Here is a 14,207-nt window from a genome sequence, read left to right on the forward strand (position 1 = left end):
CTATTAAAATAAGTTATTTTAAACGTTTTAAGTGAGACATAGTTTAGAAATAAATTTATACTCTTCTGTACACATTTTTGATTTTTCAACGGACTTCTCTGACGTAACTTTTATTAAAACCACAAACAGAATGGAGCAGGTGAGTCGTTGTTCGCACTTTTCAAGAGAATCTGCCAAATGATAGACAAGGGACCTGTTGACTGCATGACCAATGATGCTCGATACTCGTTATCTGAAGACAAACTTCTCAGGCAGTCTGTTGACAATAACACCGTTGTTAGTAAAGTTCTTTGATATCGAAAAATTACAACTGTATATTGTTTTTATAGTCAAAACCAGTAAATTTGTTATAGATAAACATGTAAATTAAGTTGTGAAGAGTTCATAAAACTAAGTTTTTTAAAGTAGGAAGTCGCATAAAACTATTATTTTAAAGTTTATCTTAATGATTAAAGCTTCTATTAGTATGTAGAGCTAGCGAAAATAAGTTTCTAAGCAATTTTTTAATTATTTTATAGTTTTCTTAGAACACCAATTTTATGGCTTTGAACATTATACAAATCTTAATAGATTTTAAATCAAACTTTTTCAAATTTTAAAACTTCCAATTTTACAGTCATTAAAAGTACGAAACTATTATGACAACGACCAAAGAGACCACATCATTAAAGTCCTCAGTTGCGACTCAATATCTCAAGTTAAAAGAAAAATTCTTGACTTTCTGTATGTTAATGTTGCCTATTCGCAAAGAATACAATCGTCAAAAATAGACCTCGGTAAGAACTAAGTTGATCAACTTTATATTTATGACAGAAAAAGCAGTTTTTTAACACATTCTTTGTGATTTTTACTTTTAGACATAGTTTTAAATTTCCGTTTACTAATAAATGAGTTCTGAATTTTACTTAAATTTCTTTAACTGCAACTTTAGTTAGTAAATTTATACAATTTAAGAATGGCAACAAAGTCAAGGAAATATTATTCTCCGTGACGACGATTTAACTACTAATGTGGACGGAGAATGGCGACAAATAAACACAATTCAGCATTACAAGGTATAAACTAGTTTTGTAAAAGAAGCAAAACTTTAGCTGTTCTTAAAGACTTTTTTTAAAGCTATGTATACTTTTAGATTGAAGACAACTCAATTATAGCAATTATCCCTAAGAAAGCTGTCAACAATACGCTTCAGAAAAACTACAGTAAAAACAATTTGAACAATAGTGGACTTAAACACCATGATTCTACTACAAGGTTGTTAACAAACAACAAGGCTTTACAAACTATAAAAGCATCATTATGTAAATTTTATAGTGTAAAATGAATACAAATCGTGAAGCTTAAGTGTATATTGTCATTTGTATTGTAATAGTTTTTACTGGTAAACATTTACTCATTAACAATGAATCCCTAGGTTACTTCCAGTTGAAGGTAGTTTACCGCGTAAAAAGCAAAACTACAGATCTGAAACTCCAATGAGCTCCGGAACCACTGTCACTAACCAGGATTTAAAATACTATCATCTGGTTAGTTTTGTTTAACATTGTCGTGCTGAAATAGTATACTAATTTAAAGATGCTAAACACCTAAATATTTTTTAACTGCTCTAAGTTCCAAGTTATTTCACCTTCAATTTATAACTTTAAAAACTAGTGTTTCAAAAACTTAAATATAAAGCAATTGTGACACTTTTAACAATGCTTATAAAATACCAGATAAAGCCCAGTGATCAAGAAGTTCAACAAAACTCCAGTAGTAAGATGGTTGCTGAAGTTTACCTCACCAGGCTTCTTGCCGCTAAAGTTTGCTTTTTTACAATCTGTTAAGCTTATATTCTCTTAATTTTAATCTTTCGAAAAGTATTAGCTTCTACACTTTGCTATGTATTGATATTTAAAAAAATGTTAAAAAATATGTATAATGATGATATTTTTAACTTTAAAACAACCGAAATCAGGTGGCAGTTCAGAAGCACGTGGATGATCTGATGGAGTCGATATTCAGCGTGGAGCAGCGCGCTCAAACGCTCCCACTAGCGGTAAGGCATTTGTTCGATTTTATCGACAGGGAAGCTGAAAAGAATGGTGTTCACGATTACGAAACTATCCATACGTGGAAAACTAACTGGTTAGTTGCAGTCTTATGTACTTGATATCTGTAGCATAAATATTTCGAAAAATGTTTTAAAACTTTTTTATATATTTTTTTTGTGTAGGTCATAATAATATCTTGTAGCTTACTACTACTGCTTTACAAATTGTACTAATAGTTATTATTACAGCTTACCTCTGAGGTTTTGGGTAAACTTAATCAAGAACCCTGAATTTATCTTTGATATCTACAAGTCATCAATTGTTGATTCGTGTCTCTCCGTAATTGGTCAAACTTTTATGGACTCTTGTGTGATTGGACAACACGAGCTTACAAAAGATTCACCAACCAATAAGCTGCTATACGCCAAGGAAATACCCAAATACAAATCTTGGGTGCACAAGTTTGATTTTATTAGCTTTATATTAGAGAATGAAACGTTTACTTACAATTCTCTTAAAATATTATGAATTGTTAATAAAAGTTACATATTTTACAAGATTTATGAGCTATAGTAACAAAGACACTAATTATTGTTTAATCGGAAGACTACAAAGTTCTAACATTTCTAAATGTGAATTTATTAAACCATTAAAATAATATATAGCAAGTGATTTTTTTTTGTAATGTTATAATTTAAATGTAATTAAAACAGTATATTTAAGTACTTTTAAATATAACTTTTTTTTATAGCAAAGTATACTTAAGCTTATACTTTTTTTATCCAACAAGTATTGTATATTAACAAGAAGTCTTTGCATATATCTTTCTTAGTACTATCAAAAAAAATTGTAACACACTGTAATTGTAATCTACAGATTTTATGCTGATATTAAGAAAAAACCCAATTTACCAAGAAGGCAAATTGATTCATATTTAGATGAAGAGTCAAGAGTAAGTTTAGCTTTGAAATTATAAAAAATTGAAAAATATACTTGTTCAAAAGTATATTTAATTAAACTGTATTGATATAGTATACAATCACCAAAAATGACCAAAGAAAAAAAAATTGAACTTAAAAAAGTTTTATGTTCACATTTTTCTTTTAGTATTTCAAGTAATATTTAGTATATTATATAACACAATTCTTGCTTTAGTAAGAATACATCAGTTACTATATTTTTTTAATATAAATAATATTGACTGACCCTAAAGTTGAGTTTAATAAATTTTAAATATTTGCTGATTACTCTACATAATTTACCAGTTGTAAGCGTCTTAAATTACTTAAAGTCATTTTAGCAATTATAATCGAACTTGTCTGAAAAATTTAAGCGAAACTTTCTTCCATATAAATTCTATTTATATTAACATTACCTTAAAAGTCACATTTCGTTGCAGGCCCACATGAGCGACTTCAACACCGAGTCGGCTCTCATCCGCCTCTTCTCCTACATCCAGAAATATTCCCCCTCCATACACGCCAAGCTCGATCAGTCACGTGACGGCAAGCGGCTGCAGTTATCCAACCAGCTGCGCCATATCGAGATGGCCTTCCAAGGCAACCACCACCAGAGGTCGGGCTCGCAGCTGGTGGTGGTCAACCGGAGTTCGCCCAACATTTCACCCGGGAGGCACTACGGTTCGAACAGCACGCTTACCAGGAAGCCCCTCATACCGCTGTGAAGCTGCTACTTGTTTGACATTTGACAGCTCGGTCAATTAGGTGGGAGTCATAAAAGGTTTTTCCAGGGTATGGTTGTTATTGCTTTTTAATCAAAGAAAGTTTGTGATTCAAAAAAAAGCTTTGATGTCTTATAGTTTTCGATTATGTTTTACAATGCTTTTTTGCTTCTTTAATTTTAATTAAGAAATCAAAATTCTTAAGTTTATACAATATATTATGGTCAATTTATAAAATGATGCCAGAACGCATTATTTACTGGATGTTTTAGTATGAAAAAGTTTTCTGTTAAAGTTTCAAAATTTTTTGTCTTTTTTCAAATCTTTGTTTGTGTTGCACAAAAGTTTATGTTTTACTACTTAGAATTCAAAAACGAAAAAATTTATTGATTTGTTCAAGTATATCCTTATCTAAAATCATATAATTACAAAACTTTTTTTTTAAGTTTTTTTCATTTAGTAATAATCGGTACATTTTATTGTTAGTTAACATCATTTGAATAAATTGGTTCTATTTTTCAAACAATCATTCCAAAGAAGGTTTTGAAAAATTAGTAACTACTTATTTATACTGTTATGTTCGATTTTTTCCTTTAATTCTTATAGCTTTAACAACAGATGGTTTTCTTTGAAAAAATTAATTTGTTTTATTTAATGAAAAAATTTTAGTAATGTTATTCTTAAAGAGATTTTGTGTAATTGACATTTTCTAAATTGTTATACTTTATTAAATTCTACCTTTTAGATCATTTTTAAAAGTTATTTCATAAATAACGCTGCCAAGCTATTGTTTGAATTAATTTATTTAAATTTATGAAAACTATGTTTTTGCTTGTTAAGTTTTTTTTTTCATTTGCTTTGCTTGTTTAAAAGTTTACTCAAATTCGTTTGACCAAATAAATTACACTCATAAATTTTTTGTAAAGCATTCATAGCAGAAATACTGGTATAACAATTTTTATACCTTTTAATCTGTTTTATTGTTTAAGTTTGCTGTCTTTACTTCATTTTAATTTGTCAGTTTGTTATATAATTTAAAAAGTTCATATATGGTTAGCAAATTTTGTTGTGTATTTTAAGACCGTTTCTTATGGAAAAAAACTAATAAAATTATCAATACTCCTTAAAACTTATAATGATATCATAGTTTTGTTTTGAAAATAAAATGTTTTTTGAACTGTTACTTTCATTTAAAGACAAAATTTTAGAGGTACAAATATAAATATGTTTAGATTTTTTTATTATCAAAATGTGTGAACTAATGAAAACAACATTTTCAATACATTGTCTGTTGTACCTAGGTTAATTTATAACTAAACACTAAAAAGATAAAATGATAATTCATATATTCATCAAGTGTTAAAATAGATATTTTTAAAATAGTTTGATATTAACTCTTATTTTTTTCATGTTTTAATACAAAAAATATAAATCAATTTATCAAAAGGATTTTTTTTTAATAATTTTTATGCTTTTTCTGTTATGATGATAGTTTATATTATTAATTTTAGATAAATTTTCTTAACATGCACATAAATAAAACAAATAAAAAAACTAAATAGAAACTATCTCATAAGATTTCCTAAACTAGTCATAGTGAATAATATAAACTAGTTAATATATATATTTAAATATTTAATTATTTGTGTATCATTTTACACTTTAACAATCTAGCATTCAAAAGTTTTTAGTATTGTATGTTGACTACGTATCTCTTCAAACTTGTTTTTTTTTTGAATTTAAAAACTCTAAAGTTTTTTTTTAACTTAATAAATTTTGTATTTCGATTTCAACAAGAAGTTTTTATTTTAATTATTGACGAGCTCTTTGAGCGAAACTTGGTTTATTAAATAAACTTTTAATAATGTTAAAATATAGTTTTATGTTTGAAATTATTGACTCGGTCTCAAATATTTTTTATATTAAGAAAGCGTTGAAAGCTAAATAAGTGAGGATGTTTTTATTTTATATTAAAAAGAAAAGGTTATTAAATATTTTGAACTTATATTCATAAATTTTTTACAGTTTATATTTTGATTTTATTAGTTGCTTCAGCAAAACTTAAATTTGCCTCAACTGCAATATGAAGCTCGTAGTGGCGTCATATGTCGAAAACCACATCATATAGTTGTTATACTTTTAGTATAAACAAGGATATTACAACGACAATTAACTCAAACATATGCAAGAATGCCACTCGTTGAATTTTAAACTGTCCTGAGTTTTTTTTGACCAATACAAATCGAATTTTTGAACAAAATAGATTATAAAATATTGATACTGAACAACAAATCCTATTAAAGAACTAGAAAACTTCTGGACTGAGATTTGAAAAAAAAATCAAAATCACCCTGATTTTTTTATAAAAATCTAAAATAGCCGGAGCCTTTCAGAGAATTTAAAATAGCCGGATTTTCAAAAATTCTAAACTGTCATAAGTTATTTTGAGTGTGTGGCAACCCTGAACACGTGAAGTCGAAAATTTATGAGCCTCTAACTGTAGGCTAGTAACATAAAGATGCAATAAACTTTTCAACAGTAATAAATCGCTTTCAGGCCCTTATAAGACTAAATAAAAACATCTAATTAATTACTACGTTTGTGAATCAGGGACGTTGCTGGATTCGATCTGCAACGCTTAATTTTTTCTAAAATAGAGCTTTTATTTGTCTCTTTATTTTTAACTAGCTTTAGTTTTGCATAAATATAAACTAAAAGCTATTTTAGGAAAGGTTTAAAACTTAAGAACCGTTTAAACTACATTTTAGGGGCAGGGTAAAAATTGCACGAGGGCACAAAATTTCACTAGGGTCTAAAATTTCACGAAGATAATTTTACACGAGAGTAAAAACTAATAAAAAAAAAGATAAGTTAATAAAAAACAAAAAATATATATAAATAACCAATTAAAACTATTAATAAAAAAAAATTATTGAAAAAAAAAGCTACCGACCGAGGGTTGGGGTAATAGTGATAATAAAAAAAAATTAATGAGAAAAAAAAACAATTTAACCCATGTAAAAATGTCTCCGTACAAAATTTTCTGCTCGTGCAAAAGTATCTTCGTGCAATTTTATACGCTTGTGCAAATTTGACAGCTACCTACATTTTAGAAGTGTATTTTTTTAACTAATTCAAACACAAGGTCAGTATTGATTAACAAAATTAGCTAACAAAAACTGTTAAAATATAGTTCTAGAAATTTTGTGAAAATCCAATTCTTTCGCTTTACTTTAAATATTTTTATGGACTTATATTTTTCTACAATATCAAGATAACCAATCTCAATAATTTAAATTATTTAAGCAATAGGGTATATTCTACATATGAGCAGTTTTAGGCCGATGGTATACACGTAAACGTTTTGACGGATAACCTTTAATCTTATACTCACTGAATAAGTTTAAAAAAGTTGAAGTTGAGTTTTTTATAACTTGAATTTTTGTATACTATAATGATGAACTAGTAGTCTATAAGGAGTTTTTCGTTATAGTACTAAGGTTTTGAGTTTGAAACCTGAACTAAGGTTCTTTGTTTTATGGTTAAGCTTACATTTTTTATTCCGAAGAGTTTTACTTGCACACTACATATTCAAAATGTTAGTCAGTATCTAACAGTTAAATAAAAAAATATTCTTATTTTATACAATGTTAAGGTATAATTGTTTTGAATCTTAAGAAGTATTTCAGAAACTACTTCACCAGAAAAGTTGTCTCAACTCATTTAAACTATGTTTATAACTAATAAATCTCGTTCAGATACTTGAATATTTATGATTTACAAACAATTTTTAAATATTTCTTTTCATATTTGACACTGAATTTTTAACGTTCCGAGTCAACAACTTAAAATTTCTAACGTTTTGCTTTATTATTTCAAACATACAGTCTTTAATTTATTATTTTTTTTTTTAAACATTTTATTCAACTCATCTTGAGATTATACAGAAGTTAAGTTTAAAATTAATGCTAAGTATCGAAATTTTTCGGGTTGAGCCAAAGCTTTGCAAATATTTTATTCAGATTTTTTCAAATTTGAGTTTTAATGTATATTTTAACCCGATTTTATATAATAGACAGGAGACTTCAATTTTTTTACTAAGGGTTAATTTAAAATTCTTTAACCTTAGTTTTAAAGGATTCATCCAGAGATACTTATCAAAAAAAAAAACTATTAGAGCTAAACCAGACTTTTAAGTTTAACAACACCAAAATCTTTTACTTTCTTATAATTTTGATCATGCGTTTAGATTTCTTCACATTTTAAGCTAATACCTTAACAATTACTTTATCAAGATAGTAGTTATTTATACTCAAGAAGTTTTCGACTCAAAGATTAATATAACTTTTGATTTAATATGACGATGTGGCAGATAGTTCAAATAATTTCTAATTAATAGATCACAAATAGTACTTTATAATACTACTAAATATTTTAACAGTTTCTACCTGAGTACCGCAAAGTGCATTAGTAGTGAAATTTTGCTAGGGATGTTACGAAAATACTTACAAATACAAAAATGTTTTATAATTATTTTGAGATAGTATTCACCACTAGCTAAAAACAAGACAATAAACTCTTTAAAAATATCAAGACCTTAGTGTTAACTAAAGCAAGTCTAGTTTTGTAAAAATTAAAATTTTATTGTATTATTACATAGTTTTTATTTTGTTATACTTTTTATTGAGTTTCTATTGTTTATGCCTTTCTTTAAACTTTTATATTATTTTAATTGATAAAACTAACCTCAAACCATAAATACCAAAATTTCATTATAAGTTTTCGGATTATAAATATTTTTTAATGACTTTTTTTTGATGAATGGGTCTAAATTTTAGTAACAAACAATATATTTACACCATAAAATATTCTAAAATTTGATTTTTGCTTAATTTATCTCTATCTATGAATCATTCGATCGTTAATTATCATTATGTTTAAGTTACATTAAAATTCTTAACAACTCTGTAAACAAAGTAACTTTTTTTTAAATCTGTTAACATAAAAACTAGTTGACAAAAATCAAGTGAACATAATGTAATTTGTAATATGCAGCAAACTAAAACATTCCAGTATTGTTCAATTTCAAACCTTAATACCCAATGCAAATTAAAAAAGTTGACTTTAATATATGACTGACTAATAAATATTGCAAAACTACTCAACGATAAATGAATTTACTTAAAAAAGCTCAATACTCAAGTTAATTTTAAGTAGTATTCCAACATTTTTCTAAAACCTTGGTCAAGCACTTGTCTAATTACTTATAGTAAAAAATTATTAATTTAGACATAAGTTGAGGAAGGTTAAATTTGTAAAGAACTATGCCAGATGAAAATATCTTGCTGTTTTTTATATCCAAGTATATTTCATAAACTATTCGGTTTTTATAATAAAAGCATGATGCAAAAAAATATTTAGTAACAACACAATTAATTAATTTCCTAAAAAATCTTTTTAAGAATGATCTTTTATAATTTTTTTTTGCTCGTCTTTTATATTTACAACAAGTACAATAAATTTTTTATTTCATAACTAAGTTGTGTACCTTAAGTTATTATTTTCTAACTAAGTTTTAAACGAGGATAAAGTTTTTAGAAATAAAAAACATATCAAAAGTCTTATTTTCTCCTTACACGATTAAAAATGTATATCTAGTTATTTTCGGGTTTCCACTATTTTATTAAAAATAGCCGAAGTAATAAAAAAATAGTTAGATTTAATAGAAGTCTAAACTTTAGGGTATAACAGATAAATTCTTAAAAACTTGTTTCTAAAGTAGTTATAGCAGTAGAAAACTTAACTAAAAATAAAGCTTGAAAAAACAAAAATTAAACTTTTTTTATTAACAACAAACAAAACTAGTTTGAGTTAGTTAAACTACCAATGTTGTTTTTTTTTAATTTTATAAAGATAACCAATATAGTTCAGTAAATTTTCAAAAAATGCTTTTATAAAACACAGAAAAAAAAGATCAAGTTTAGAAACTAGTTTAAGTTTGTTTCATGTCAAGTCAAATTACTTTATGTGTAAGTTTCATTAAACAAAAAAAAGAGTTGGCTCCTTAAAAATTGCATCTAATTGATTAACTAAAATTTTAATTTGTAACTTAGAATGCGTAGAATAATGTCTAAAACCACAGCACTAAACTATAACTCAAACAAAACAACTGATTTATAAGTAACAAACATAAAATATTTAGATAATTAAGTCAAGTTATTTAAAATTTAGTGAGGTTTAAGTAAACTAACATAGTTATTGCCTTCTCTGCTAATTTTAAGAGCTTTAAAAATAAATATTAAAATAAACAACAGCTCTTGGAGAAAAAATCTGGTTTACTTTTATTTTTAAGAATGATTTTTTTCAGAATGTCTGGTAAGTTCGCGTTTTGTGTGCGATTTAAAATTACATTGTCTACAAAAATACGTTGTCACCCATATATCTCTCACATTATTCTTGTTCACAGATTCTTTTTGAAAAAAATTGCTATTTCGACGTTTAGAACTTTTAGACGAGGTATGGCATTTGTGAGTTGCCATATGTTTAAAGAGACGACGCTTTTTCGCAAATTTTTTGCCACAGAAATCACAACCAAAAGGCTTAGCAAAACGTACAAAATTTCTGTAGTGTGTAACAGTCCTCCAATGAGTTTGTAGTTCTGGCTTACTTGCAAAAGCCTGTTTGCAGTCATCACATTTAAACACTTTTATATCATCATGAAATTCCATGTTAAGATTGCTAACGTGATTGTTAGATAAAATCTCTGAGAATTTGAGAAAAATCAGATAGTAAATGTGGTAAAATATATAAAAAACTTATAAACTCGATTTGTATATGATAGAAAAACTGACTTCATTTAAAAAAAAACTTATTGTATTGTTCTAAATCTAAATAACAATAAACTAAAGTTTTATTCAAGTTAAAAATCTAAAAAAAAATTTATTAGTAATTCAGTTTTATTATTTATTAAAATACTTTGATACACAATTCTTGAAAACTTTCTAAATATTTTTATAAAACTTATTTGATTTCAAAAAAATTAGAACCTTGTACAATTTCTTAAAGCTAACAATTATAAGTTTATTGATTCGAACAAAAAATAAAACCAAATAAACATTTTTTTTTATTACCTTCATTTTCGTTAATATATACAAATCTTTTAATTGTATAAACTTAATACTTTTTAGTCTGGGTATATTACATAGTTTAAAAATCGACTGTTTAATTATGAAGAACACCTATTTTAAATAGATATGCTTTATAACAGAACAAAGCTGAAAAATTTGAATGAAACAAGAAACTAAACACATAGTATTGGTTATATCAGTAAAATAGAAACTAAATTATGCAGTGTTGACTCATTATTATATAAACAATTATTTTATTTTAAACTATTAACGTGGCCTGCCTAAATGTTCAATGATCACATAAATAAAAAACTAACTTTCTATAAAAAAAAGATAAACTTTTCTTTACTTTTGTTTGTATTTTATTATATTTACGCATATATATATATATATATTTATTTATTTAATTATATAAAAACTATAATTCAAACAGCTGTTTCACACATTGAAATGTAAAATTTCATGTGATCTTCAGTGAGTTGTAGTTTATTATAATAGTAAACAGAAATTTCGATTTTAGAATTTTTTATGGTAATTATGACGTAGTAATGGTACAGTTTATTGTACGATTAGTTGAATTTGAAATACGCTGTAAATGTTATTCTATGCTTTTTAGGAAAGTTTAAAAAGGTTATTTTGGAAAAAATGTTTTAAGCTATTAGAAAATTTTTTTAGGCTGTTGGGAAAAATGTTATAAAATGCTATAAAATACTCGTGTTTGCCGCTTCGATTTTATTTTGTTTTAATATTTAGTTGGTTTTAATTTTGTTAAAAAAATATTTTTGATAATGGATGCATATGTTTTGTCTTTCGCTTTTCTTGTTTAGTGTTACGTTCTTATCTGATGCATCCATTATCAAAAATACTTTTTTAACAAAATTAAAACCAACTAAATATTAAAACAAAATAAAATCGAAGCGGCAAACACGAGTATTTTATAGCATTTTATAACATTTTTCCCAACAGCCTAAAAAATTTTTCTAATAGCTTAAAACATTTTTTCCAAAATAACCTTTTTAAACTTTCCTAAAAAGCATAGAATAACATTTACAGCGTATTTCAAATTCAACTAATCGTACAATAAACTGTACCATTACTACGTCATAATTACCATAAAAAATTCTAAAATCGAAATTTCTGTTTACTATTATAATAAACTACAACTCACTGAAGATCACATGAAATTTTACATTTCAATGTGTGAAACAGCTGTTTGAATTATAGTTTTTATATAATTAAATAAATAAATATTAAGCTCCAATTTGATTTGTCGAGCACTATCGATCAGAACTTTGTATAAAACCTTTAATATATATATATATATATATATATATATATATATTAAATATATCACAGATGTTCTTGTGCTAAAACTTTATTTCAACTAACGGCGTTTCACTGCTCTCAAATAAATTTAAGAACAGATCTACGGAGTCTATAAAATGTTAACACACATTAGAAAAAAAGCAGATCTAAATTTATTTGAGAGCAGTGAAACGCCGTTAGTTGAAATAAAGTTTTAGCACAAGAACATCTGTGATATACATTCCGATAAGCTTAGCTTATCAGGATCTCCAGGATTTAACGCCTTATAACGTTACATCTTATATTAAATATACCTATTTAACTATATAAAAACTATAATTCATTCAGCTGTTTCATACATGAAATATAAAGTTTCATGTACTCCTCAGTAAGCTACAGTTTATTATAATAGTAAACAGAATTTTTTTTTTTTTTTAAATAATTGTGACGTAGTAATGATACAGTTTATTGCACAGTTAGCTGATTTTTAAAATAATACGCTGAAGTTGTTAATTTATGCATTTTAGGAAAGTTTAGAAAGGTTATTTTAGAAAAATATTTTAAGCTATTAGAAAATTTTTTTTGGACTGTTGGTAAAATGTTACAAAATATTCGTGTTTCCCGCTTAAATTTTGTTTTGTTTTAATATTTAGTTAGTTCTAATTTTGTTTAAAAAGTATTTTTGATAATAGATACATATGTTTTGTTTTTGGCTTTTCTTGTTTAGTGTTACGTTCTTATCTGATTTTTCGATTTCTATTTTTTCTATTTACTAAGTTTGCAGCCGAATTTAGTATTGAATTTTGATTTTGTCCTGTTTAATATTTCGACCAGAACTTTTTATAAAACCTTTAATATATATTAAATATATATATGTTGTACAAAATAAATGGTATAAAGTAAAATTCAAACAGATATTCTGAAAATTTATGACTTACTAAAAAAATAAAATATTTAGGATAGAGACTTGAAACTTTGTGATAAGAAACAGATCATAAATTTATAAGATATTTTCTACATATGTAATATTAAAAGAAACAATTAATAAAATTTATAAGTTAGTTAAGTTCTATTGGTTAACTAATTTGTAAAACTTTGTATACAATACAAATAAACGTACCGTTTTCAAATTTTTCACAAGCTTTAATAAAAGCTTCATTGTCACTTGATGAAAACTCTTCAATATTAAATTCATCTGATTTTATTTCATTCTCTTCTTCCTTATTTCTTTTTAGGTTTTATAATTTTAGTAATGGTGTTTATCATCAACAAAATAATTTTTAACTTTTTCAAAGAACCTAAAATAATAGTAGTATATATAAACTTCAAATAAACATACTGAGAGAGTTTTTCTTTTAAGTTTTCTTTCAAACAGTTACCTTCCTCACAGTTATTTTGATTAGAAATAATCGACGGTCTATTTCCAGTTTGTTGTTCTTCTGCTTGAGTTTGGAAATATTCTTCATAATACAAGAAGTGATTGTATTTAGTTTTTAAACAATTTTTATATTTGTAATAATAAATAGTATAACAGTGGTTTTATCAAATTTAACGAAATACTTTGTTATTAAAACAAAACATATCAAATTTACAGTCTTTACAGTTTTTGATTTCATTTCTATTTGAAAAACATTGTTTAGAATACAAAAACAAAAAACCTACTATTTTCAACATTTTCAGAGGCTTCAATCAAAGCTGCACTATCATTAAATGAAAACTCTTCAAAATTATTTTCATCTGATTTATTCAAAAACTCTCCAGACTTTACTTGGTTCTTCATGTTTATATTGTTATTACTTTTACTTTGTAAACAGTTAGGTTAGACTCTTTTGATTCGCTTAACTTTTTTTTTAATATGCTCAATAACTGCTTACTAAAGATAAACTGATTATAATTAAGTAGAGGTGGGATACTTTTTTATTCTGTCTGCAAGATTTATCAAAAATCATTTGAGGTAGGATATTATTTAAAAAAAATTTTGAAGATCCATAAAATTTTAAGAATGATATTGTAAAAAATAAAAAAATACTATAAAAAAGCACAACTTTAATAAAATAATAA

At 25.5% G+C, this 14,207-nt stretch overlaps 1 protein-coding gene across 1 annotated transcript in view; it reads left to right on the forward strand.

Annotated features, from left to right (window-relative positions):
• The window catches only part of LOC145841941 (plexin-A4-like), a 30,700-nt gene extending 26,416 nt beyond the window's left edge, over window positions 1-4,284 (forward strand). Inside the window, exons 25-34 of the mRNA XM_082949254.1 lie at window positions 130-276; window positions 617-776; window positions 955-1,055; window positions 1,133-1,254; window positions 1,415-1,526; window positions 1,716-1,802; window positions 1,958-2,127; window positions 2,282-2,494; window positions 2,910-2,985; window positions 3,433-4,284. Of these exons, the coding sequence (XP_082805380.1) occupies window positions 130-276; window positions 617-776; window positions 955-1,055; window positions 1,133-1,254; window positions 1,415-1,526; window positions 1,716-1,802; window positions 1,958-2,127; window positions 2,282-2,494; window positions 2,910-2,985; window positions 3,433-3,717 (1,473 nt within the window). The 3' untranslated portion in view covers window positions 3,718-4,284. The remainder of the gene's footprint in view (window positions 1-129; window positions 277-616; window positions 777-954; window positions 1,056-1,132; window positions 1,255-1,414; window positions 1,527-1,715; window positions 1,803-1,957; window positions 2,128-2,281; window positions 2,495-2,909; window positions 2,986-3,432) is intronic.
• Window positions 4,285-14,207: the final 9,923 nt, after the last annotated feature.

Source organism: Thalia democratica, chromosome 8 (assembly GCF_965202585.1).
Source record: "Thalia democratica chromosome 8, ktThaDemo2.hap1.1, whole genome shotgun sequence".
Classification (NCBI taxonomy): domain Eukaryota; kingdom Metazoa; phylum Chordata; class Thaliacea; order Salpida; family Salpidae; genus Thalia; species Thalia democratica.